Below are 26,727 nucleotides of genomic sequence, written 5' to 3' on the forward strand. Positions count from 1 at the left end.
GTTACAAATGCAAAAGAGCTTTCCTATTCCATTCGTAACCTGATTCATTGGAGTGAATCTTATACCTTGAACAGGGTCACTCCCTCCTTTCTCTCACTCATTGCTAATTGAATGTGAGGCTCATTAAATGCACATAATATCTGCCCCTCCGATGCTCCGTTTGGGCCTTTGTGGGCCTCCCCCAGTCCGTTGCAAGCCGAAATGGAACTTTCAGACCCACTCCCTCAAATTTCATTTCAGCTTGTAATGGGCTAGGTAGGCCCACAGTGGCCCGAATGGAGCGTCAAAGCGGTGAATCTGCCATTCGGAAGCTCCATTTTGGCCTGCAATGGGTCTGGGCAAGCCTGTGGAAGCCCGAATGGAGCATCGGAGGGGCAGATGTGCTCCTCAGAAGTTCCATTTCAAATCGCAACATGCAGAATGAATGTTGCAGAGCCTCGGCAGTTGTTCGTAAGGGTGAACAATTGCTGTGGTGCTACAAGATTTCTAGTTTTGAGACTTGTTCGTAAATGCTAGAAAACACTTATCATGTACTTTTGAACGTTTGCTAAGGAAACGCTCATAACCTCTATTATAATTTTCTGGTCTCATATTATGCCTGTGTTTTGTAGTATTGAAGATAATGAAGACGATAGCAAAATGGCTGACCTTCTCTCTTACTTTCAACAACTCACTCTTCAAGAATCATCCATCAAGCTATGTCAGCCTGAGCTTAATCTGAGTCAGACTCATATCTCAGGTAAATGAACATTTCTGTAAGAAATTAGTAAGCACGTTTTAGTATAGAAGATCATGAAAGGGGTGTTTGGAAACCATGCTGAACAGTAAAAAACAATTTGAGATGTTTAATAGGAACTTAAAGATTTTAGCAATAAAATAGTTCCTTCATTATTATAATTCATATATGTTGCAGGTTTAACATAATGCTTTCCTGGCAGTAAATACATTTAGCACAAGAAATTTATTCTAAATATAGGGATCTATAGAATTTTTTTTGTTTAAAGTTATAAATTGTAACTCACATTTTGTACTAAATTTCACTGGGTTCCTAACTGAATGCCGATTTATAAAAAGAATCTGTTAATTGTGACAGGTGCTGTAAATGCTTGTTCTAGAATTCTAAATCTAACAATTAAAATAAAATAAAATACATGCTCTTGCCATATATTTTGTTATGTGAAATTGAACAGAGAAAATTTCATGTTTAGATATTCACATCCATTGTTATTAGAGTACATACATGTAAACATGTTGACATGCAGACTATTTTTTATAAAATGAATAATTTATTAATAATTCAGCAACCTGCAAAAATAGCTGTTGGGATGAAAATATGCGATGTTTTAAAAACACTATATTTGAAGATGCATTAATGTTTGTTTAGTATAATATAATATCACATTAAGAGTAGAATCCTTTGTTCATTCTTGTAAGCAGAAGGGAGGTTTCCCTAAAGCGTCCCATATCCCCCCACCCCTCAATTTATTGAGTTCAGTGATTCTCTAGTTGCTTTTTGCTGCTTGCTTGCTTTTGGTGCCAAGGGCTATAAGAGGGAGGAGAAATAATAGCAGCACTGCATTCTATTTCATCCCAAGCCAGTACTTTGGATGCTAAGAGCCTCCCCCAAATTGGTGGGTTTTTTAGCATTGGACTACTGGAATAATTCTAATTTTTACATTTTTCCCCCCATAGTGTTACCTATGGAGCTGTTAATGTATATTTTTCGATGGGTAGTTTCCAGTGATCTGGACCTGAGATCTTTAGAACAGTTATCATTGGTCTGCAGAGGTTTTTACATTTGTGCCAGGTAAAATTAAAGCTATCATTCAATTAAAAATTCATTTATCCAGATAAAAGGGAGCAATTCTAGGATTTTGAAATAAGTGGTGACAACCAATTTTTTGTGGTTATAAAAATAAGGCCTTTACTAAAAGTTACTGAGTTTTTTGAAGTTTTAGGTAAAAGATGTAGTCAGTTAACTAATAAAGAAGCTTCACTAAAACAACTAAAAACTTAATTATCCGGCACTATTCACAGCGAGTTACCAAATAAATCTGTTAGGGTAAAATAATAAATGTATTCCTTTAAAATGTTTAAATGAATTACTATTGCTGCAGTTAGGTAAGTTAAGGTAATGCTTTTATAAATGTAAATTATTCAGTGATTAATTCTTTTAATTTTGTTCTGAAAAACCAAGGCCACCTTAAGATTATAGTTTTAAAATCATGAAAGTAAAAAATTATGAAATAAAAAACAAGTATTAAAAAAAATCAGAAACTTATGAAAGTGTGAATATTAGTGATGGAAAGTAGTTATATGTTTCCATTAATGGAAAAGTATTGAGGCAATTTATCTCTAGTTCTCTAAGTCTTTGGATTCTCTTCTGAAAAATTTATTGGAGGTGTGCAGATTGATTTCATTTCAAATAGCTGATTTGATTTCATCTGTTAACTTAATTAAATTTAACTATTCAACTCAATTTGGAACAAAAGTTGTTTTGACTTTTCTATGCAGTTTGATTCAGTTCCAAGATTTGATCAAAGTGATTTTGAATTAAGCATCCGAATAAAACTCTGCTGAGCATATTACTGTATTCCATAATGTTTTGTTGCACGAGAAGCTCTTGTTATTCTGATTTGGCACGTATAACACTTATGCATATATACAGAAAGGGGGGAGTTTTAAAGATAATTCTAGCATCGATTATGATATCTGATTCTAGTCTAATTAAGTTTAAAGCATATGCCTATGCACACACAGAATACAAAACTGATGAAGGAGGGAACAGGGTGAATTAAATCTTATCAAAGTGCAATTTTCCAAAATTTATTTAAAACCAAATAATAAAATCTCATTTAAAGATACTATACAACCAGTGAAGGGCTACCAAAATTTTTACTACCACACAGTGGGCGTGGCTTATGCAGGACGCCCTGCATTTTCATTCAAGATCTTTCAGTGCAAATTGGGTGCTCTGGGGTGGAGCTCCATTTTTGCTACTCCACTACGTTCCCCCCTGTCCAAGCAGTAGCCCACCCCTGCATACAACTGTCATTTGCACTGTTTGATAATCAGTAACATACAATATTTCTGAAACTCTTGTTTGTGTTAACATTTCTATAGTCAGATTACACCGTCTTTTTTCCAGGGATCCTGAAATCTGGCGTCAGGCTTGTTTGAAAGTTTGGGGCAGGACATGTAATAAAATGGTTCCTTATACCTCGTGGAGGGAAATGTTTGTGAAAAGACCTAGAGTTCGATTTGATGGTAAGAAACAGCAATGTTGAAATGATAATCAGGAAAATCAGGGGCCATATAATTACATCAATAGTTTCTGATTATAAATGGAAAGATTGGTTGGAAATGTGACTGAAACATACTTGGGATTACAGTGATCCCCCGCTCGTTGCGAGGGTTCCGTTCCAGGACCCCCCGCAACGAGCGGGTTTTCGCGAAGTAGCGCTGCGGAAGTAAAAACACCATCTGCGCATGTGCAGATGGTGTTTAACTTCCGCAGCGCTAGCGAGGAGCCGAAGATTGGGGGCGGTGCGGCTGTTTTAAAAACGTCGCCGCCGACATGGGGGGCTCGCTAGCACCCCCCCGAATCCCCCAACCCGGGTTTTGGGGGGTGCTAGCAAGCCCCCCATGTCGGCGGCGACGTTTTAAAACACCCGCACGGCTTTCCAATGAGTCCCGAAGACAAACGCGGAAGTTTGACGTTTGTCTTCGGGACTCATTGGAAAGCTCCATTTGTTTTAATATAGGCGCGCCGTTCTCCGCTGACTCCTGGCGAACTTCCCCGCTTTAGGAGTCAGCGGAGAACGGCGCGCCTGCTTTAAAACGATCGGAGCCGGCTCCGATCGCTTCCCCCGCTTTAGGAGTCAGCGGAGAACGGCGCGCCTGCTTTAAAACGATCGGAGCCGGCTCCGATCGCTTCCCCGCTTTAGGAGTCAGCGGAGAACGGCGCGCCTGCTTTAAAACGATCGGAGCCGGCTCCGATCGCTTCCCCCGCTTTAGGAGTCAGCGGAGAACGGCGCGCCTGCTTTAAAACGATCGGCCGGCTCCGATCATTTTAAAGCAGGCGCGCCGTTCTCCGCTGACTCCTGGCGAACTTCCAGGGCGAAGGGCGGGCGAGCGGGGTGCTGGGGGGGGCTTCGCCCTCCCGCCAGCAAGAGGGGGAAGACCCAGGGAAGCCGCCCAGCAGCTGATCTGCCGGGCGCCATCTACACATGCGTGCCCATAGAAAAAAAGGGCACGCATGCGTAGATGGTGTTTTGACTTCCGGGTTAAAAAATCGCAAATTACCCTGTTCGCAATGGTTGGGGACGCAATAACCGGGGGATCACTGTACTAACAATTATTGGCATTGTAAATATATACTTTGGCCTTATAATATAGTTGCACTTAAAAAAACATATAATCACCTTTGTAATAAACTTTTTTACTGAATAGAATAATTGGGATATTTGCTTTTAATGAGCTATTCTCTGGGAAGGATCTTTCCAGGAATTGCTAATGAAGCCCTCCCAAAAACAAAGTGGCAAGGACACAGTTTTCCTGGATAATAAGGAAAATTTTAATTCAATAAAGATGTTTCAATTTGTGTGTGGGTATATCCAGAAGCTGCTTTGTAATAAAGACAGGATCATGAAAAAAGTTAATTGAATTATTCATTAAAACAATTGCTTATAAATAAAGTGCTCCATTTGCAAAATTAATTCACTTTTTCTGTAAACACTTAAATAGTATTCGGTTGGAAGAAAGCCTCTGCTCCTTCCAACAGAATTAAAAAAGAAATAGTACCATAGAGGAAATGGCAGAAAGGAAAGAAACATTTACAATAAGAAAATGAAGAAAAGTGAAATGAGAGAAAGAGGGAAACAAACTAATTGAGTGATTAGGGTACAAAGAAGAAAAGATAAGAGAAAGATTGAAAAAAGATGAACAGAAGCCTTTAGGCATGAGTGCATGAATGATTATTATGTGTGACTTCTAGTAATTTGAAGTACTTTATTCCCAGCCAAGTATGCCTAGCACTTGCCCCTGTTTAGACATTATGCCTACTCTATATGTGACCATTTCCTCAAACCTAAAGGAGAATAGTGTAAAACTTTATTAGTCCCATCTATCTTATTCTGGCTTTTCACATATTGAGGTGAGCCTATGTGGAAGGTGAGAGGAGAAGGAATTACTTATGTAACTCTTGTCTCACTGAGAGTAAGAACTAATCAGTGTGTAAACACCAAGAATTATTCTTTCTCTCTCCTGCCTCTATTGAATTCAGTTTCCTGTATGATTTTCAAGTAGATGCTCTATATCATCTTTGTTTGCGCAGCAATCTTTATTTCAAAAATATAACAAGACTTTCCAACTTAAAGATAATAATTTGAAGGAAAAAATATATCATGTATTTGAATGCATATTAATTGAATTATATAATTCAATGCAATGATATAATAATTGTAATAGATGAGATTATAATTGGTAAATTAAATGTGTGCAAAGAAGATTGAAAATTGTAATATGCTGTCTCAGAATCCTAAAATATACATAATTGAATATTTAAAGTATAATAAGCAGGTAACTATTTTGTAGGGGTATATATCAGCAAGACAACATACATTCGTCAAGGAGAACAATCTCTTGATGGTTTCTATCGGGCATGGCACCAAGTGGACTACTACAGGTACAGTAATTTTAAAATAAATTCAATTATCTCTCTTGCCTTCCTTCCAATGCAGTTCACATATAATGCTGCAGCCAAGATATATAGTGAATTAAAATGATTACATGTGTGTAAAAAGTAATGATGGTTTAGATTAGAGCCATGTATTTTGCGACACTTTTTTAAATAATTCTGCTTTTTAGACATTTCTAAAGTATTTAAAAATTATTAGGAGAAAAATGTGTGGGGATTCCAAACTCTGAATTTTCCATGACTTCCAGGCTATGAATAAACGGAGCTAGATTATAGTATGTAAATTAAATCCTGAAATGAGCTGTTTTTGAATGATAATTTGATACCCTAGTATTTAATCTTCTTGTTAATAATCCACTACTGGAATAATTCCAGTAACAAAACTGATTCATCATAATCATGAAGTTCTGTTGACATGTTCTTTTGGTGCATTCTGTGACAAGGTTCTTTGTATGCAGTGAGGATTCAGAGCTTTTTTTAATTTCATATCCATATCATTCACTTTTAATTTCTTTATACTTGGAGACTTTGGGAAAAGCCACATGAAAAGCTCACTTTTCTTTGTACCCAGAAAAAACAGAACACTCCCGATTGATTAATACTTCATATATTATCTGGCTTTTTTTTGGTGGACAAAAAAATGAGTCCCACATTTAATGCATGACAGTTTGCTCATTGTATCCACGTGTGAGTAATACATGCATTTGAGCCTGTTGCTCCTAATTCAGGCATAGGCTGACATACAACTAACCTGATTTCTGTATGAAATTGAGCAACAGTCAGATATATTTGGAACTTTGTGCAAAGCCTTTTGTATCCTTACATTTATCATTTGTACATTAATATTTGTTTTTACCTAAAGTATGTTTGTTGGGAAAGATGTTTCTTCATTTTATTGTTATTTTTAATACATTTTTATGACAAAACCAAATTGGGAAAATGTTAAACAATTCTTTTAGGTACCTGAGATTTTTCCCAGATGGCCAAGTAATAATGCTAACAACTCCAGAAGAACCTCAGTCTATTGTTCCTCGATTACGGACTAAAAACACAAGGTATCTTCAACATCTGAATTAAATAATTATATTGTCTAAGGGATCCCTGATACTTTTAATGAAAAATAATTAGTAGAGCTTTATAGTAAAGCGACTATAATTTTTGATTGCTTAGATGATTAGACTAAAGAGTGTTATTTGGAAACTACATTTAAAGTTATCTTTGATGAAAGAAAATCGTGGTTTCAATCTAAAATTAATTATAATTTCATTTTAAGCTCTTTGAATCTTAGGGATTTAAATTGGTCATTATTAATTTAAATCCTATTAATTCTTGGACCTAATTTAATACCAGCAGTGTTTTTATTAGCACTTGAATGAATATGTTTTCATTCTAAATCTCAGAACTGATGCAATCCTGCTTGGACATTATCGCCTTTCCCAGGATACAGACAATCAAACCAAAGTATTTGCTGTAATGACAAAGAAGAAGGAAGAGGTATTTATGTAAGAAAATATTAATGGTCAAAAGTAATCAACTGATTAATAAAACAAGAACACAAATAAATATTGTACTTCAGGGTAATTCATTAAGTAAAAATGCAACTTTGGACTAGTTCTTTTTGCAAAATACTCTGTCCAGATATTCTTAAATTCTGAATTTAAAGGAAACTATCTTTTGGCATATTTTTTTCTTTTAAAATTTGGAAGAACTTTAAAAACAAATTTAAAATTCTTGCACATCTAGAAAGTAGTGAAATATAAGGATTCTGCATCCATCTTTGGACATTGTTTTATAATTTTAATTGCTCTTCCTCCTCCTGCTTTGAACTAGCGAAGACAAACTATAAATTTAAAGATAAGACTTATTTGGAATTAAGGGCTAGAAGGTGAAGAAGAAAAGACTGAGGAAGTGTTGAAAGTTAAGGGGAAAATTGAAGGCTAGGCATATTAGAAATTAATAAGACTTTTCCTGTTTTCTACCACTCAGTAATTTTCATAGATGCTTAATATTTTCACTATCAACATTTAAAAGTCTAGTTTTAGAAGTAGGATACTTATATTATTTTTAAGTATCATGTTATATTTTATATCACTCTGTAGAAAAATACACTTATAAATGCAGAAATGTTTTTGTCTAAATGAAAATCAGCATTCATAGACTCCTAGAAGAAACTGATGTAGAAAAATATATCTTTCACAATTGTATCAATGCTGATTTTCATTCAGACAATAAACATGTTCTGTGTTTTATCATTTCTTACAATAGGATCATTGTATTTTAATTTTATCCATTAGCATAGGATATTGCTTATTATGGTTTATTAGTACCGGAATATTTTGTATAAATGAAAATGTCTTTAAAATGTAACATCTTTTTTAACTAGGATACAGATTTAGTAGTTATCTTTTGCTGCATATTCTTGACAGCCTATTCTTTTCTTGTTTGCTGTGTAGAAACCAATTGACTATCACAAGTTCAGATATTTCTGTCGTGTCCCTGTGCAAGAAACTGATCACAGTTTTCATATAGGGTTACAGCTGAATTCCAGTGGCCGTCAGAAATTTAATAAACTCATTTGGATTCATCATTCTTGCCACATAACTTACAAGTAAGGTTTTTTCCCCAAATGTTATTTATTTATTTTTTTAAATCCTTGAAACCTAATCTTTCAATCCTAGCTAATAGAAGATATTTTATTTCTTCCTTTTTTACAAGCACTTTTGTGCCTTCATACAACATGTAACAAAACTTGACAACAAAAGGAATTATATAGACATTTATAGCACATAATCATACCACTTATGTAGTAAGAAATGTCTGCATCACTACATTTTATTCTGGAGCCTGTAAGATTAGAAGAGTTAGAGTTCATTTTGTAATATAAAAATACAGTGATCCCCCGGGTATTGCGATCCCGATCATTGCAAAACGGCTATATGGCGATTTTTGAACCCAGAAGTAAAAACACCATCTGCGCATGCGCGCCCTTTTTTCTATGGGCACGCATGCGTAGATGGCGCCGGGCAGATCAGCTGCTGGGCGGCTTCCCTGGGTCTTCCCCCTCTTGCTGGCGGGAGGGCGAGCGGCGGGCATCAGCAAGGAGTTTCCCCACCACCCACGCAAACTCCTCGCTGCTGCCGCGCCCGCCGCTTGTCTTGTCCGCCGCCTGCCTGCCCGCCGCTCGCCCGCCCACGCCGTTCGCCTCGCGCCGCTTCCCAGCTGAGTCCTGAAGCGAATTGGCTTCAGGACTCAGCTGGGAAGCGGCGCGAGCGGCGCGAGAGAGCGGCTTGTCCGCCGCCTGCCTGCCCGCGCGCCCATGGCTCGCCCGCCCACGCCGTTCGCTTGCGCCGCTTCCCAGCTGAGTCCTGAAGCGAATTGGCTTCAGGACTCAGCTGGGAAGCGGCGCGAGGCGAACGGCTTGTCCGCCGCCTGCCTGCCCGCGCGCCCGCGGCTCGCCCCGCCCTTCGCCCCGCCCACGCTGTTTGCTTGCGCCGCTTCCCAGCTGAGTCCTGAAGCAAATTGGCTTCAGGACTCAGTTGGGAAGCGGCGCGAGCGAGCGGTGTGGGCGGGCAAAGGGCGGGCGAGCGGCAGCGAGGAGTTTGCCGCTTCCCAGCTGAGTCCCCTTCCCAGGAACCCCAATCTTCGGCTCCTCGCTAGCACTGCGGAAGTAAAAACACCATCTGCGCATGCGCAGATGGTGTTTTTACTTCCGCAGCGCTACTTCGCGAAAACCCGATCATTGCTAGGGGTCCTGGAACGGAACCCTCGCAATGATCGGGGGATCACTGTAAATACAACTACAGTGATCCCTCGATTTTCGCGATCTCGATCATCGCGAAACGCTATATCGCGAGTTTTCAACCCGGAAGTAAACTCCACCATCTGCGCATGCGTGCCCTTCCATGCATGCGTAGATGGTGGAGTTTCCCCGCCGGGCAGAGGCTTCCCTGGGTCGGCGGCGCGAGCAACGGCGTGGGCGGGCGGCACGAGCGCAGGGAAACCCCAGCTCCGCTTCCCAGCTGGGAAGCGGCCCCAGCAAAGGCGTGGGCGGGCGGGGCGACGCGCGCGCACTTGGGGACACCCCAGCTTCGTTTCCCCAGCTGGGAAGCGGAGGTGGGGTGTCCCCCAAGCCCGCGCGCGTTGCTGGGGCAGCTTCCCAGCTGGGAAGCGAAGCTGGCAACAGCGTGGGCGGGCGGGGTGTCACTTCGCCGCTCGTGTCCTGGCTAAACCGGGCGGCAGGAGACAGACTTTGAGTTTTTGGCTGCGGGGGGAGAAGTACGTAGGACTTTCCTAACTCCCTCCCCCCGCAGCCAAAACTCAAAGCCTGTCTCTTTTTTTTCTTGCGGCGAGCCCAAGCCGTTCCTCTCTCGACCGCAGCCGAGCTTCCCTCGGCCACCTTTGGCCCCGTTGCCTCCTCCCCGCCTGCCTTTCCTCGCCAAGCGCACAAAAAAAAAGATAGAAGGCTTCTACCAGAAGCCGGGGACGGCGGGCAGGGGGCATGAAGGATCTCCCCGCCGGCCTCGGGAGCGCGTGGGAGGGTGGCGAGCCTAGGAAGACCAGGCGACACCGGCCGCCGTCGAGATAGAGGAGGAAGCGGATCGGCGCTCCGCCCCGCCAGGGTTCCTCTCCATGAGGGCGTTCGCCGAGCTGCCCGTCTTCAATTCGCAGTCTCACCCGGGCTCCCGATCCTGCTAGGCGGCGGGGAGACTCGGCGGGGAGCACGCGCGTCAGGGACCCAGAGCACCCTTGTGGCCGCCCATTCATGCCGCTCCGTCGCTCGCCATGCCGGTTTCCCCTCAGGAGACGCGCCTGAGTGGCCTTTTTGCTGTTCCTCTCAAGAGTTCTTGCGGGGGAAAAGCCGCTAGCCGGCTTTCGGAGCTCCTCCGCCATCACCCGGCTTCTGGTAGAAGCCTTCTCTCTTTTTTTTCTACCAGAAGCCGGGTGATGGCGGAGGAGCTCCGAAAGCCGGCTAGCGGCTTTTCCCCCGCAAGAACTCTTGAGAGGAACAGCAAAAAGGCCACTCAGGCGCGTCTCCTGAGGGGAAACCGGCATGGCGAGCGACGGAGCAGCATGAATGGGCGGCCACAAGGGCGCTCTGGGTCCCTGACGCGCGCGCTCCCCGCCGAGTCTCCCCGCCGCCTAGCAGGATCGGGAGCCCGGGTGAGACGGCGAATTGAAGACGGGCAGCTCGGCGAACACCCTCATGGAGAGGAACCCTGGCGGGGCGGAGCGCCGATCCGCTTCCTCCTCTATCTCGACGGCGGCCGGTGTCGCCTCGTCTTCCTAGGCTTCCTATGCAATACAGTATGTATGTAGCACGTTCACGCGACCCCCGTGAGGCGGTGGAGAGAGGTGGTGGGTAGAACCTCTCTCTCCCTCTTCCCCCACCCACGGAAAAAATAAAGCAGCCCCAGCCAAAGACGCCCAGCGAGAAAGAGGCCTCCGAGCCGGACTTGTTGCTTCTGCCTGCCAAGAGAGCCGGGCGTGGGCAGCAGCCGAGAAAAGTCGGCGCGGAGGTCTCTTTCTCGCTGGGCGTCTTTGGCTGGGGCTGCTTTATTTTTTCCGGGGGGGGGGGAGGGAGAGAGAGCTTCTCCCCGCCACCTCTCCTCCGCCGGAGCTCTGCCGCGTGCGCCCCTTCGCAGCCCCCTCGCTCCTTGTCCTGACAGCCCCACCCCACCCCAGCACTTTGAATCATTGTTCTCCGGACCCCTCCCGCTCAGCCCGGCTGCTGGATTCAAAGTGCTGGGGTGGGGTGGGGCTGTCAGGACAAGGAGCGAGGGGGCTGCGAAGGGGCGCACGCGGCAGAGCTCCGGCGGAGGAGAGGTGGCGGGGAGAAGCTCTCTCTCCCTCCCCCCCCCCCGGAAAAAATAAAGCAGCCCCAGCCAAAGACGCCCAGCGAGAAAGAGGCCTCCGAGCCGGACTTGTTGCTTCTGCCTGCCAAGAGAGCCGGGCGTGGGCAGCAGCCGAGAAAAGTCGGCGCGGAGGTCTCTTTCTCGCTGGGCGTCTTTGGCTGGGGCTGCTTTATTTTTTCCGGGGGGGGGGAGGGAGAGAGAGCTTCTCCCCGCCACCTCTCCTCCGCCGGAGCTCTGCCGCGTGCGCCCCTTCGCAGCCCCCTCGCTCCTTGTCCTGACAGCCCCCACCCCAGCACTTTGAATCATTGTTCTCCGGACCCCTCCCGCTCAGCCCGGCTGCTGGATTCAAAGTGCTGGGGTGGGGTGGGGCTGTCAGGACAAGGAGCGAGGGGGCTGCGAAGGGGCGCACGCGGCAGAGCTCCGGCGGAGGAGAGGTGGCGGGGAGAAGCTCTCTCTCCCTCCCCCCCCCCGGAAAAAATAAAGCAGCCCCAGCCAAAGACGCCCAGCGAGAAAGAGACCTCCGCGCCGACTTTTCTCGGCTGCTGCCCACGCCCGGCTCTCTTGGCAGGCAGAAGCAACAAGTCCGGCTCGGAGGTCTCTTTCTCGCTGGGCGTCTTTGGCTGGGGCTGCTTTATTTTTTCCGGGGGGGGGGAGGGAGAGAGAGCTTCTCCCCGCCACCTCTCCTCCGCCGGAGCTCTGCCGCGTGCGCCCCTTCGCAGCCCCCTCGCTCCTTGTCCTGACAGCCCCACCCCACCCCAGCACTTTGAATCCAGCAGCCGGGCTGAGCGGGCGGGGTCCGGAGAACAATGCCTGGCGCCGCGCTCCGATGCCCGAGCTCCTTTCGCCTGCGGCTCCTAGCCCACCGCCTCGCTGGTTGGCTTCTCCTGCTCAGCCTCGCCTCGGCCTTTGTGCACGGCTTGTCCCGAAAGCCGCCCCCACCGCAGCACTTTGAATCCCGCCGCTTCTGCTGGATACGGGCGGTGGGTGGGACCAGCGGCGCGGAAGCCAGGGCTGTGGCAGCTCGCCCCCCCATCGCCCGTATCCAGCAGAAGCGGCGGGATTCAAAGTACTGGGGTGGGGGGGTGTCCCGACAGCGGCGGGTGAACGGGGCGAGCGAACGAGGCGGGCAAACGAGGCGAGCGGGGGGGGGCGAACGAGGCGGGCAAACGAGGCGAGCGGGGGGTGAACGAGGCGAGTGGCGAACGAGGCGGGCAAACGAGGCGAGCGGGGGGGTGAACGAGGCGAGTGGCGAACGAGGCGGGCAAACGAGGCGAGCGGGGGGGGTGAACGAGGCGAGTGGCGAACGAGGCGGGCAAACGAGGCGAGCGGGGGGTGAACGAGGCGAGTGGCGAACGAGGCGGGCGAACGAGGCGAGCGGGGGGGGTGAACGAGGCGAGTGGCGAACGAGGCGGGTGAACGAGGCGAGCGGGGGGGTGAACGAGGCGGGCAAACGAGGCGAGCGGGGGGGGGCGAACGAGGCGGGCAAACGAGGCGAGCGGGGGGGTGAACGAGGCGAGTGGCGAACGAGGCGGGCAAACGAGGCGAGCGGGGGGGTGAACGAGGCGAGTGGCGAACGAGGCGGGCAAACGAGGCGAGCGGGGGGGGTGAACGAGGCGAGTGGCGAACGAGGCGGGCAAACGAGGCGAGCGGGGGGGTGAACGAGGCGAGCGGGGGGGGTGAACGAGGCGAGTGGCGAACGAGGCGGGTGAACGAGGCGAGCGGGGGGGTGAACGAGGCGGGCAAACGAGGCGAGCGGGGGGGCGAACGAGGCGGGCAAACGAGGCGAGCGGGGGGGTGAACGAGGCGAGTGGCGAACGAGGCGGGCAAACGAGGCGAGCGGGGGGGGTGAACGAGGCGAGTGGCGAACGAGGCGGGTGAACGAGGCGAGCGGGGGGTGAACGAGGCGGGGCGAACGAGGCGAGCGGGGGGGTGAACGAGGCGAGCGGGGGGGTGAACGAGGCGAGCGGGGGGTGAACGAGGCGGGTGAACGAGGCGAGCGGCGAACGAGGCGAGCGGCGAACGAGGCGAGCGGCGAACGAGGCGAGCGGCGAACGAGGCGAGCGGCAAACGGCGGGCGGGCATCAGCGAGGATCCGAGGCCACGGGGAAGACCCAGGGAAGGTTCCTTCGGCCGCCTAGCAGCTGATCTGCTCGGTAGCTCAAGGAGCCGAAGATGGGGTTTCCCCTTTGCGTGGGCGGCTGGGAAACTCCAATCTTCGGCTCCTCGCTGCTGCTGCGCTACCGAGCAGATCAGCTGCTAGGCGGCCGAAGGAACCTTCCCAGGGTCTTCCCCACCTCCCACACGCAAACCCCACCATCTGCACAGTGCGGCCATGAAAAAAAATGGCGCGCATGCGCAGATGATGTTTTTACTTCCGCGCCGCTACTTCGCGAAAAATCGATTATCGCGAGGGGTCCTGGAACGGAACCCTCGCGATAATCGAGGGACCACTGTATCTGAAAAGTGAGAATTGTGTGTAATATCACATTGTTTCTAGATGTTTCCATCTAACTAGCCAAATATTGCCAGCAGAATAGAGTGATGGAAGAATTTGGTTGTTTATCAATATGTAAGAAAAAGAAAAGAAAGGGAAATTCCATTGAGTGAATTAAAATCCTTTTGTAATTAGATAGTTTGAAATGTTTACTAGATATTTTCTTATAGATGAAGCAGAATACTGATTTTAATTTCCTACGCAAATAAATCTAATTTTGGTCAATAATATTGAACAAATCTAGCCAGGGCAATCAAACATCAAAATATTTGCCAGACTTGTCTCACTTCTTTACATGGACAATTTGAAACTCAATGGAAAAACCAGAGTTTTTCCATCCAGAATAGAATCACTGCTCAACGCTGGATGAAGACAATCATTACAACTATCTTGGCTGGTAACATTAAGCTGACTGAAGTCAAGAAGAAAGTTAGAAATGAATAAATCAAGAGAGTGAAGAAGATCTTAAAGTCTAAACTCACTGAAGGAAACATCATCAAGGTATAATCAGGCCAGAAATGTATTAACGAGGGAGATAGCGAAGCAAAAAGTAGCTATTCCGAAAAGCTAAGGAATCCGTTCTCAACAAATGAACTAGGAAACATGTGGAAAACTCTTAAAAACATCACCGGTTATGGCAAACCTCCTTCCCAAGCTGAAGGAAATCAGCAACTGGCAGACGACTGGAACATGTTCTACTGCAGATTTGAAAGGAAACTATAGTTCTGCAAAAAAGCTGAAAAAATATTGGACTACCTACTTAGTGGTACAACATTGTACAGACCGATTATAAATAGTAGCATGACAAAGTAAGAACAATAGTGCATTGGAATATCTGCAAAAATATAATTTGCCTGCAAGCAAGAACTGGTGGAACCAAGTACAGTGGTACCTCTACCTAAGAATGCCCCTATTTAAGAACTTTTCTAGATAAGAAATGGGTGTTCTAGATTTTTTTGCCTCTTCGTAAGAACCATTTTCTACTTAAGAACCCGAGCCCGGAAAAATTTCCCAGGAAATTTGAGAGTGGCACGAATGCCCAGTCAGTTTCCTGCCATTCCCCCTTTAATCCCAGCGAACTCGGGCTTTTCTGGGCTGCCAGAGGAGCCTTTCAGTGGTTTTCCTTTCTCTGGGCTCTTGGAGGGGAAATAAACCACTTCTGTATGGTGACTCCCTCACGTTGCTTCCCATACACCCGGCGCGAGGTTGCCTCCAAAATATCTAGATGGAGATTGTACATGAGAATGTTATTATTTTGTTTAATACAGCATAAAAAGTTGTACAAGATGTCCAGGTTTTGTTTCTCTCAACAAAATATTGCCGGAGATGATATGTCTCGTTGTTGGAACCTCAGCTGAAGTCATACTGTAGAAGGCTGCAGTATGGGGTCAAATAAATGCTTACATCACCGCATGTATTACATCAGATACCAATGTTCATTGAAGATGTGTGCATGATCACAGAAGATTTCATCAAAATCCATGATGGCCGAACAGGGACCGCCAGATCACTTGACATGAAATGACCCTTTTCTTCCTTTTAGGCAAGGACAGACATGTTTATCACTTTTTTCTCTCTTTTAGGTCGACTGGTGAGACAGCAGTCTCTTCTTTTGACATTGACAAGATGTACACCCCTTTATTCTTTGCACGAGTGAAGAGCTTTACTGCAGTTTCAGAAAGGCCTCTCTAAGAAGTTCATATTTCTTGCATGAAAGAGGTTACAGCAAAAAAACACTTAAGTTATAAATGTGAGTGTGTGTGTGTGTGTATGTGCGCGCGCCTGTATGGATGGAGGTGTGTGTATATACATGCGTGCACATGCACACATTATATGCATATATATATATATATATGAATTTTATTTTAAAATTGGGAGATCTTTTTGGAAGAATATATACTGGAAATACATTTGATTTAGGGTGGCAGGGTTATCTTTCTGGTTTTGATGTCAAATTTACACTTTATTTTAAAATTGTTTATGTTGTGAAAAGACTTTGTAAGATACAAGGCATTTTTGCCATCTCATTTTATGAGCAAAATTTATAAGCTGTTCTCTACAAAGTAAGGCTTCATCTGCCTATGCACCTTAAGTTCAGGAATTGTTATAAACATACTGCTGTACATAAAACATTGTGTGCGTGCTTGGGGAAGGCTCAAAATGTGAAGAATTTGTCCTGCATCTATGCGTGGCCTATAAATGTATAATAAAAATTCATGTTTTGGGATTACCTTTCAGGTAGAGATGCTGATTTCAGCATAAACTGCAGCTTTATTTTGGGGGGGGGGGGGAGAAGAAAAAGCAAAAGGTGAAAGTTTACCTCCGATGTCATTTTTTAAAATTATCTGGTTTTAAATAATCAACATAGTCACTTCAGATGTTATTAGGCTTCAAGTAGATGATGACTGGACAGCCACATTGCTGGACTGGTTGCCTTTGTCTTCTTAATCCTGGAAGTGAACACTAAAGTGTATCATCTGAATTCTCTTATGCAAATAAACAGGGCTGCATTTTGCTTTGTTTTGTTTTTAGCTCTTCTCCTAACTGCTAAAAATACTGTACACCTCTTAGGTGTTTTGTAACACTTGATCTTTTCTTTTGGGACTCCTACAGATGTTCAGGTACTGTGTGCTGCTTCTCCTGCGTATGTAATTTGGGAATTGGATGCGACTGCTGTATTTCACCTATCATAAATATGTATTTACTCATACAACTCACCATTCTAAATGTTTTCCTTTTACCAAGTTGTGTCATTTTTTTCTTTTCGGGGGAGAATATGGATGAAATAAAGATCACTTTGTTTAAAGTTCCATGATCTGTGTTGCCTACCATGCTGAGTACTCGTTACTAGCCAGTCTGCGGAAAAATAAGCCAACAGACATAATGAAAGTAATAAAGACTTCAGGACGGATAAGCCCTTTTAACTGTATGCCATCAGTCCCCAAAGGAAGTAACCTATTGGGAAGATTGGGGAAGAGGCTTGATGAGTTGAACAGATAGAGGGCTAAGGAGAATTAGGCACTGAGAGAATTATCAGGAATACATGCAGTATAGAGGACGAGGGTAAGGCCACCAGGCATGGCCACCTCAGTTTGTAAGATTTCTCCAGATTTTGTCTTGGCTGAAATCCAGAACAACCAAATGCATGGAATCTTTTTATTCAGCTAAATTATTACTTGTCCTAAGTAGGGATATCACACTCATTTTCATTGAGGGCCACATCAGCATTATGGTTGCCCTCAAAGTGACAGTGGCATGTAAGTCTAAGGCAACTCACAGCAGCCAGGTGGGCTTGGCTGGGTGGTTGCAGTGGGATCTCTGTGACTAGATGGGCATGACTGGTCTTGAGCTCCAGCGCAGCATCTGACCCAAGGGCCGCCAGCCCACCCAGTGGCTGGCCTGGCCCAAAAGCGGTGCTTCCCTCCTGTTGCATGCTAGATGCAGGACCCAAGGTGGAGGGGAGGGCAAGTGAAATGGGTTGAAGCATTTTATTGATCTGTTTCACTTGCTTTCCCCTCGGGGGAAGACACCGCACTGGGGACATGACTGCTGCAGCACATGCGTGCAGCCCCGGGACATTGCCCACCTCCCAGGAGTTCCGGCCCCACTCGGCTCTGGCCCCATTGGGATCTAAAGGACAGAGCGCTCAGGCTGGTGAAGGCTCCAGAAATCTCTCGGGCGCCTCAAGGCCTGGGTAGGTCCTCAAGGCTTTGCTCATGTGGAAGGGCTTCCTTCCTTATTTTTCCTTTCTTGCTCTCTTCCCATCTTTGTCTTTCCCTTTCTCCTTTCCTGTCCCTTCTTGCATGCTCAAATGCAATAGGGAAAGCATTTGATTTTGCTAGCCCGGAGCTGAGCTTTATTTTTGCTGCAGAAGGCTGTTGTGGCCAAAAACAGATCCTGGGACAGCTGCGTAGCCTTCCCGAGCTCCATTTTTGCTGGCAGAGGTACCACAAGCCAGTCCTCTACTGTTTCCAGGGCAGCCATGCAAGCCAGATCTAAGTACCCCATGGGCTAGATGCGGCCCATTGGCCTTGAGTTTGACACCCCTGTGTTAGACTGATGAAAAAATGCCTAAAGGCAAAATGTGTAGCCTGGTAAACATGAAGACTATTTTGAGGTGATACAACCAATGTGCACACACCAGTGGTGGCTTGCTACCAGTGTGGTAGGTGACTCTTGGTAGCGGCTGCCAGACTGCACAATTTTCAGAGAGGGGCGGCATGCAACTAAATAAATTAAATAAATAAATAAATATATTTGCCCACGACCGCTCCGGTGCTGATCCTTCAGGCACCACCATTTATTTTATTGAATTTTTTTTCTCCTTTGCTTCCTGCGCAAGCGCAGAAGCAAAATTTTGCAAGGGGACGCTTCCGCGTGTGAGATTTCTGCAATTTTTTGCTTCCACACATGCCAAAATCTCTCTTGCACACACCCCTTCGCAAGGTTTGAGTGTGTTTTTGCTTATGCGCATGCATGGAAGCAAAACCACGCTGGGGGCATGTGTGTAGTGTGTGCACGCACCGGTAGCAGCAGATAAGAGGAATCCGCCCTGCACACACCTAATACAAATCACTTTCAGTAACACCTAAAGGTATATTTAGGAGTCTGCGGAGAGGGGCGGCATACAAATCTAAATAAATACAAATACAAATATTGCAAAAGGTGTAGCCATCTTCCGTGACTTTTCTGATTAAAATAAAATATGCTGAGCCATACAACATGCATCAATTTGTATTCAGAGTACAAGGTACACTGTGCCACTGGTCATTTTGGCTCCGTGTTTTTGACTTCACTTATCTTCTGAATCTCTTATTCCTGTTCCAAGATCAACAGTTGACCAAATGGGCAATTTGGGAGGGAAAAGGGCAAAAAACCGAAAAGAGTGGTAGAGCTGGAAATGCCTGCTCCTAAATGAGGTGAGTGACCCTGACTCTTAACTGGATTGAAGGAACCCTCATTTTTTGCCACTATCAGATAACCCTACAGGATAATAAAAAATGATAAGCTGATAAATTTTGTACCTTTTTATTGCAAAATGAAAACAGAATAATTACAAAAAATTATTCAACGTCACTCTATCAGAATGGTTTTTTTACAAGTGAAAATAATGTCTTTTCATGCTTCACTGCTACAAATGCCATGTTACCAGAAATATTTATTAATGTATATCTCCTTAAAATCATGTGTTTGTGTATCTGTCTCACGGATTACAAAATGGGTTGTGAGAAAGTATGATGTGTGTGTGTGAAATAATGCCCCACTGGAATGTATTCCAGAGAATGGCGCATAGAGGCTCTTAGCAGCATTCTCATCAAGTTTTAACAATATCAAATGGTTTGTTCTGGAAAATTCAAGTTTGTTTGTGTTGCAACACAGGATTTTAACTAATGAAGAGATTCAGACTCCATGATCCCTCAAATGGGCCTTCTTCTGAGTTTCAATCTTTAGAGATGACCTCTACCTTTATTTGCTTCACATTTGAGTCTGCGGAGAGGGGCGGCATACAAATCTAAATAATAAATAAATAAAATAAATAAATTTGATCCTACGAGGTACTAACATGACTTGGTAATGGCCACGTTTGGAGAATGATAGTTGCTTGCAGGGACCTTTGTAGCCATGGTCATTGGATTCAAGCACGACTAAGTCTGATCCCCATGTTCTTATGTGTTCATAATATGTATCATACATGCTAAAAGAAGCCAGGGTTTTAATGACGTTAAACCCAATCCAAGGAAGACACAGAAAAATCCTGGCAAAATTTGGCTCTTCATTTGCTCATACCAATAGACAGAATCTTGCCAGACTAAATCCTTACTGACCTCGTCCTAATAGACATGCCCTGGGAGATTCTAGGGAGAATCTATCCTCATTTTCTTCCTCTGCTATCCAATTTTCAGTTGTATTGTCTTGTCTCTCCCCACTCCTTGGATGTGTTCCTCCCTTACAGGGAAAATACCAGTTTAATGTAGTCCATCACATTTCTCCCTTTGTCAGCACCATCCATTACATCTGATCTGGTTACAGCTGCAGACTCCTGCTACACCTCTTATAAGTATGTTGACTTAAAGCCTTTAGTGATAGAACTGCAAGCGCTTGAGCAGTGGAATAAAAGAGTTAATAACCTTAAGAAGACTAAATGTAATTTTTTTCAAAGCGAATCTTTTTTTTCCCCAAAGGGGGGGGGGGGGCAGATTAATTCACTTACTAAGACTGCAAAGCCCAAATATTTGTTTGTTTGGATTTCTATTCTGCCCTTCTCCGTAGGCTCATGGCAACTTACATAACAGGAATGAAATACGGATATAACAATGAGAAACCCAAACATAAAATTTAATACTAAAACCCCAGGATTATTTTATGATGTAGCAAGAAAGCATGGCCAGTCACAAATATTTTTTCTCAAGACCACCAGTGGACAGGACAGAACATTGGCCTACTTTTGTAACTTCATTGGACATATGGGCAATGAGGTCTAGTAAGAGTGCCATCCTAGCTACTTAAAGGTAGGACATGTTAAGGAAAGGCTCTGAGCATCACCTGCTGGTAGGAAAACACCCTTAATTGTTCTCCCTAGTGTCGGGCAGGGTAAGGTAGATGAGGGGAATGCAACAGTTGTGTAATGCCTTGTGCCAGAATAGCAGGTTGCTATCTCACAGTTGCTTGGCTCCTGTTACTTGTTAGCTGGACTATTTATAAACATGGCTCTGGCAGGCTCCTTCTGAAAGAATGTTAAACCTTGAGCAAAAGACTCCTAGATCACAGAAAAGGCAATTAAGTGGCTTTGAGGCCTACACTTTGAAGGCTGTATGTTTTCATTTCTCTTCTTTTCCTCCCTCTCCCCTACCTCCCTCCCAATTTATTTGAAATGACAAAACCAGCTGAATTACTAGATAATGTATGCACTGTATTAAGAAATAAACTTTTCAAATAATATTTGGACATATTAACATGTTAACAATATGGAGGGAATTAGGAGCTCAACTTTAAAAAAAAAAACAAGAAATGTAAGTAGCAGCAAGACTAGAATACAGTGATATATCTTCTTACAAACCCCTCGTCATACAAACTTTTCGAGATACAAACCTGGGGTTTAAGATTTTTTTGCCTCTTCTTCCAAACTATTTTCACCTTACAAACCCAAGCTGCCGCCACTGGGATGCCCCACCTCCGGACTTCTGTTGCCAGCGAAGCGCCCATTTTTGCACTGCTGGGATTCCCCTGAGGCTCCCCTCCACGGGAAACACCACCTCCGGACTTCCGTGTTTTTGCGATGCTGCAGGGGAATCCCAGCAGCATAAAAACGGGCGCTTCGCTGGCAATGGAAGTCCGGAGGTGGGGTTTCCCAGCGAGGGGAGCCTCAGCGAAATCACAGCATCACAAAAACACAGAAGTCCAGAGGTGGGATTTCAAGGACTTCAGTGTTTTTGCGATGCTGCAATTTCACTAAGGCTCCCCTTGCTGGGAAACCCCACCTCCAGACTTCCGTTGCCAGTGAAGCACCCATTTTTGTGCTGCTGGGATTCCCCTGCAGCATCACAAAAACATGGAAGTCCAGAGGTGGGGTTTCCCATAGAGGGGAGCCTCAGGGGAATCCCAGCAGCGCAAAAACTGGTGCTTCGGCTGGCAAAAGGGGTGAGTTTTGGGCTTGCACGCATTAATCGCTTTTCCATTGATTCCTATGGGAAACATTGTTTCGTCTTACAAACTTTTCACTTTACAAACCTCGTCCCGGAACCAATTAAGTTCATAAGATGAGATATCACTGTATATGCAAAATGTACGAAATAAATAAACTGGAGAACTAAGAACAAAGGTAGGTTAGTGACTAGCTAAACATTAGTCACCTATGTAATAGTACTGAATATCTGTAGTTTGGATATAGGATGAAGGGATTCCCTTAAACTCTGCTGAAGACATTATATAGCTTGGCAATGAAATAAAGCACCACAACTGCATTTGGGATCTTACTTCAGCTTTGCTGAAAAACAAAATATGAAATACAAAAGTAAATAGGAAAACAGTGGGGGAAAGGAAGTGAGGGAGGGCTGGGAAAAAGAAGTGTTGTCTTCCGACTCCCTTTCTTGCAGCCGAATGTTTGGAACCCACCCACAAGTCCGGAGAAGAGCCGTCACTCATCACTCAAGTAACCCCAGAGATAGGCAAATTTGGCTCTTCTATGACATGTGGACTTCAACTCCCAGAATTCCTGAGCTAGCATGATTGCCTCAGGAATTCTGGAAGTCGAAGTCCACAAATCATAGAAGAGCCAACTTGCCTACCTCTGAACTAGCCCAATAAAAATAAGGATGTGGGTGGCTATCAATAAAATGGACTACAGAGGCTGATTTGTAATAAATATGAGTATAAACTGCCAGTAGATGGCAGTCTATGATTTAAAAACACCTAACATAACTAGAGTCAGAAAGACTATGGCCTGTGTGGGAAGGGAACCTTTGCCTTTAATATAACTGCTCAGCATCATTCCTTGGCAGACTTGATGGCTTCTAACAGAATACAGAATAATAATGTTGGAAGTCTAATCCACTGCTCAGGCAGAAGATCCTATATCAGTGATGGCTAACCTATTCTGGCCAGAGTGCCCGAAGCTCATGGTCTAACCCCCCAAATGAAATGTGTGCTCCCCCCATGCCCGCCCCACAAGCATGTATGACCCCCTTGCTTCCGCCCTGACCCCTCTGCTTATGTGGATGGCATCATGGTCCTTTACCATTCCAGACAAATAGCTGTCCAATCTCTTCTTAAAAGCATCCAGTGTTGGAACATCCTTAGATCTAGGTTGTTTTTCTCCTTGCTTAGTTTCCATCCATTGCTTCTTCAGGTGCTTTGGCGAATAGGTTGTCCCCTCTTCTTTGTGGCAGCCCCTCAAAATATTGGAACACTGCTATCGTGTCACCTTTAGTCCTTTTCACTAGACGTACACATTCCTGCAACTGTTCTTCATATGTTTTAGCCTCCAGTCCTGTAATCACCTTTGTTACTCTTCTCTGAGCTCTTTCAAGAGTCTCAACTTCTTTTTTGTATCATGGTGACCAAAACTGGACTCAGTATTTCAAGTATTTTCTTACCAAACACAATCTTGATTGTTGATGCAATCTAGGACTGCTTTGGCTTTTTTTTTTGTCGGTTGCAGCACAGTGCTGGTTCATATTTAACTGGTTGTCCTTAGGACTTCTAGATCTCTCTCACAGTTACTGTTGTGGAACAAGGTGCCTCTTATTCTATAACGGAGTACTTGATTTTTCTTGCCTAAGTGTAAATTATTTTAGAACTATTGGACATCAACACTGTGAAATCTAAGGACTGTATGATTTAGGGCAGTGATGGCGAACCTTTTTTTCCTTGGGTGCCGAAAGCGCATGCGTATGCGCTATCGCGCAAGTTCCCACACACAATTCAATGCCTGGGGAGGGCGAAAACAGCTTCCTCTGTCCCTCGGAGGTCCTCTGGAGGCTGGAAATGGTCTGTTTCCCAACTTCTAGTAGGTCCAGTAGGATTGTGTTTCGCCCTTCCCAGGCTGCAAAGGCTTACCTGGAGCCAGGGGAGGGTAAAAATGCTCTCCTCATCCCCCTGGAGGCTCTCTGGAAGCCAAAAGCACCTTCTTGGAACCTCTGTGCAAGCCAAAAATCAGCTAGCCAGCACACACATGCACATTGGAGCTGAGCTAGGGCAATGGCTCGCGTGCCAATAGATATAGCTCTGCATACCACCTGTGGCACCCGTGCCATCGGTTCACCATCACTGATTTAGGGCCGTGTAACATCTGAAAAGCACCAAATTGGGAAGACCTGAGAGAATTCTAGTTCTTCAACTGACATAGTAGACCTCATAGTTTTCAGTGAGCCAGAATCTTGAGCCAGAGTCACAGTAAGACTTGAAGCAGATGGAATATGTGGTGTGTATGAAGACAGATTATATATAGATTGCATAAAGGGAAAGAAGAAGGAATTGTTGAAACAAGAGTTTGATCATTCAGGTTGTATTCACACTAAGCCACAATTCACAGAATGATCACAGTGACTTGGACTTGTACAAGATATTGAACCATAAAATAACCTTATGGGTAAAGTTTGTGCAACTAAATATCCAAAAAACCCACAGTTTCACACAATCTCTGCCTTCCTCCCCAAAAGGAACAATATGTAGGATTCCCTTCAACATAACGAAGCTTACTTTTTTCAGATATGGCCAGAGGCTCAGAATAGTTTGTACCCCACAAAGATACATACATCTAATAAAGATGCAATGTTGTCTTTGTTCGGAGTAAACCATATTTTTAAATCATAGTTCATAAGGAGTGCCCTGAGCTTGTCCTGCTGTTGTCCTGTTGATGCAGGTGTGGTTTCCACCATAGTTTTCTGTTTGATCATTTGTCTGGTGTTAATCTCTGTTTAATCTCTTTTTAAGAGGAAAACCACACCCCAACCAACACTGGTAGAGACAGCTACTGTATATAAACAAAACACTGATGGTATTACTCAGACAGGTAATTCTTCAACACTCCGTGGCCTGCACTGGCTGCCGATCGGTTTCCGGTCACAATTCAAAGTGTTGGTAATGACCTTTAAAGCCCTACATGGCATTGGGCCAGAATACATCCGGAACTGCCTTCTACCGCACGAATCCCAGCGGCCGATAAGGTCCCACAGAGTTGGCCTTCTCCGGGTCCCGTCGACCAAACAATGTCGTTTGGCGGGGCCCAGGGGAAGAGCCTTCTCTGTGGCGGCCCCGACCCTCTGGAACCAACTCCCCCCAGAGATTAGAACGGCCCCCACCCTCCTTGTCTTTCACAAATTACTTAAGACCCACCTTTGTCGCCAGGCATGGGGGAGTTAAGTTATCCTTTCCCCCTAGGCTACTACAAGTTATGCATGGTATGTTTGTGTGTATGTTTGGGGTTTTTTTTATAATAAGGGTTTTTTAGTTGTTTTTATTAATTGGATTGTTCATGTTGTTTTACCACTGTTGTTAGCCGCCCCGAGTCTGCGGAGAGGGGCGGCATACAAATCCAATAAATAATAAATAATAATAATAATAATGAAACATCTGCAATCAAACAATCAAGCTCAGAGAGCTCACATGACTCCAAGGAAAGAATGGGCAGATGTTCTGTGTTTGCAATACTTGGTAAACCACTTCATTTTGCCAGACTCTAAGAATAGAACAGAACCAGAATAGAATAGAATTCTTTATCGGCCAAATATGATTGCACACTCAAGAAATTTGTCTTTGATGCATATACTCTCAGTGTACATAAAACAAAAAAGATACATTTGTTCAGCTGGTTTTCTTGTCACTTCAAATAAATTTGGAGGAGGAAGCAAGAGATAGAGGAAAAGAAGAGAAAGCCATGACAAAGATGTTAATTATCCTTCGTTGTGCAGGCCATGATCTTCTGAGAATTTAAACCCTAAAGCAGTTATTTTGGTACTCTTCTGAAATTTCAAGAAAGTTGGCCCTTGTTCTATACAATAAAAAGGTAGAATTTAAAGTTTATCTATTTTTGCTGTTCTTCTCTCTCTTCCTAATCATAGGAACAGTCGTGTATTTGAGATGATTAACTTGATGAATAAAAGATCAATTCAATCAAATTCAGACTTTCATTTTCCTTCAGAGTAAATTGTGGGAAGCATGCGAACACAAAAAGATAAAGCAGGCATCACACTAAAGATACTTGAACACCTAAAAAAAACCCTCAGAGATTTAGAAAGTGGGGAATCGGTTAGAGAAAAGAAAGTGTGCAATTGTATTTTTTTTCTTGTTTGTTTTCTCTGAATTATGTGCACAAAATGTTTCTTTCCCCAGCAAAAAAACCTTTTGTCTTTGGTTAAAAAAATAGGAAATTCCTGAGCAACTGCTTTGCAATATACTATCTTGTCTCCAACCAGGCAGAAGATTAATGAATCCTAGGCTAAAATTGCAGGCCAAATATCACTAGATACTTGGATTTCATCAATAACAGAGAGCTGAAGTCAAAACGAAAAAGTTATGGAAAATAGTGTTAATTTTGTGACTCTAGCTATAGACTTACTTGTGTAGGAGTGCATGCATACACCTACACATATATGTACAAACAACGTACAGTACTTTTAACTACTTCTTCTCTGTAAGATTCCTTATTAAAGACTATGGTTGGGAAAATCTAGTCAAACTTGAAAAGCTAAAGAAAATATGAAGAGATGAACATTTGCCTGGTTATGTGACAAAACAGAGGTGATTTCAATCTGGTTTTTCTTCTTGGCTTGGAGTTCTAATTAAAAGGCTTTTTATGATATAATATATATGGGATAGTAAATGTAAGTGTGTATGATTATCATATTTTTTGAAGGTAAAAATTCTCCTTAGAGGCAGTTTTTTTAAAAAAAATGTTAACAGTATGATCTCTAAGTTGTGAAAAATGCCATTTTAACACTTCAGGCTAAAAAGTGGCATCCATTAAAACATTCTCCTGATCCTTGTGTAGAAGAGTTCAGTGCTAAATCAATTTGCTCACTGACTGTACTCAGGGCCACCATCAGGAATTTTGGGGCCCCATACAGCCTAAGTGTCTGCCCCCCCCCCCCCCCCGCCATTTTAAAACTATTTTAAGTCGCCAAGCCACTCCATCCCCCGGGGATCATTTCCCGCTTCACGCCAAGCGAGGCGGTCCCATAGGCCAG

The 26,727-nt window shown here is 44.6% G+C and overlaps 1 protein-coding gene across 1 annotated transcript in view; it reads left to right on the plus strand.

The window, feature by feature from the left end:
* FBXO9 (F-box protein 9) overlaps positions 1-16,854 on the plus strand; it is a 29,876-nt gene extending 13,022 nt beyond the window's left edge. Inside the window, exons 6-13 of the mRNA XM_070732993.1 lie at positions 612-739; positions 1,693-1,807; positions 3,149-3,267; positions 5,596-5,686; positions 6,658-6,753; positions 7,099-7,192; positions 8,152-8,306; positions 15,628-16,854. Coding sequence (XP_070589094.1) covers positions 612-739; positions 1,693-1,807; positions 3,149-3,267; positions 5,596-5,686; positions 6,658-6,753; positions 7,099-7,192; positions 8,152-8,306; positions 15,628-15,736 — 907 coding nt within the window. The 3' untranslated portion in view covers positions 15,737-16,854. The remainder of the gene's footprint in view (positions 1-611; positions 740-1,692; positions 1,808-3,148; positions 3,268-5,595; positions 5,687-6,657; positions 6,754-7,098; positions 7,193-8,151; positions 8,307-15,627) is intronic.
* Positions 16,855-26,727: the final 9,873 nt, after the last annotated feature.

The sequence above is a fragment of the Erythrolamprus reginae genome, chromosome 1 (genome assembly GCF_031021105.1).
Source record: "Erythrolamprus reginae isolate rEryReg1 chromosome 1, rEryReg1.hap1, whole genome shotgun sequence".
Classification (NCBI taxonomy): Eukaryota; Metazoa; Chordata; class Lepidosauria; order Squamata; family Dipsadidae; genus Erythrolamprus; species Erythrolamprus reginae.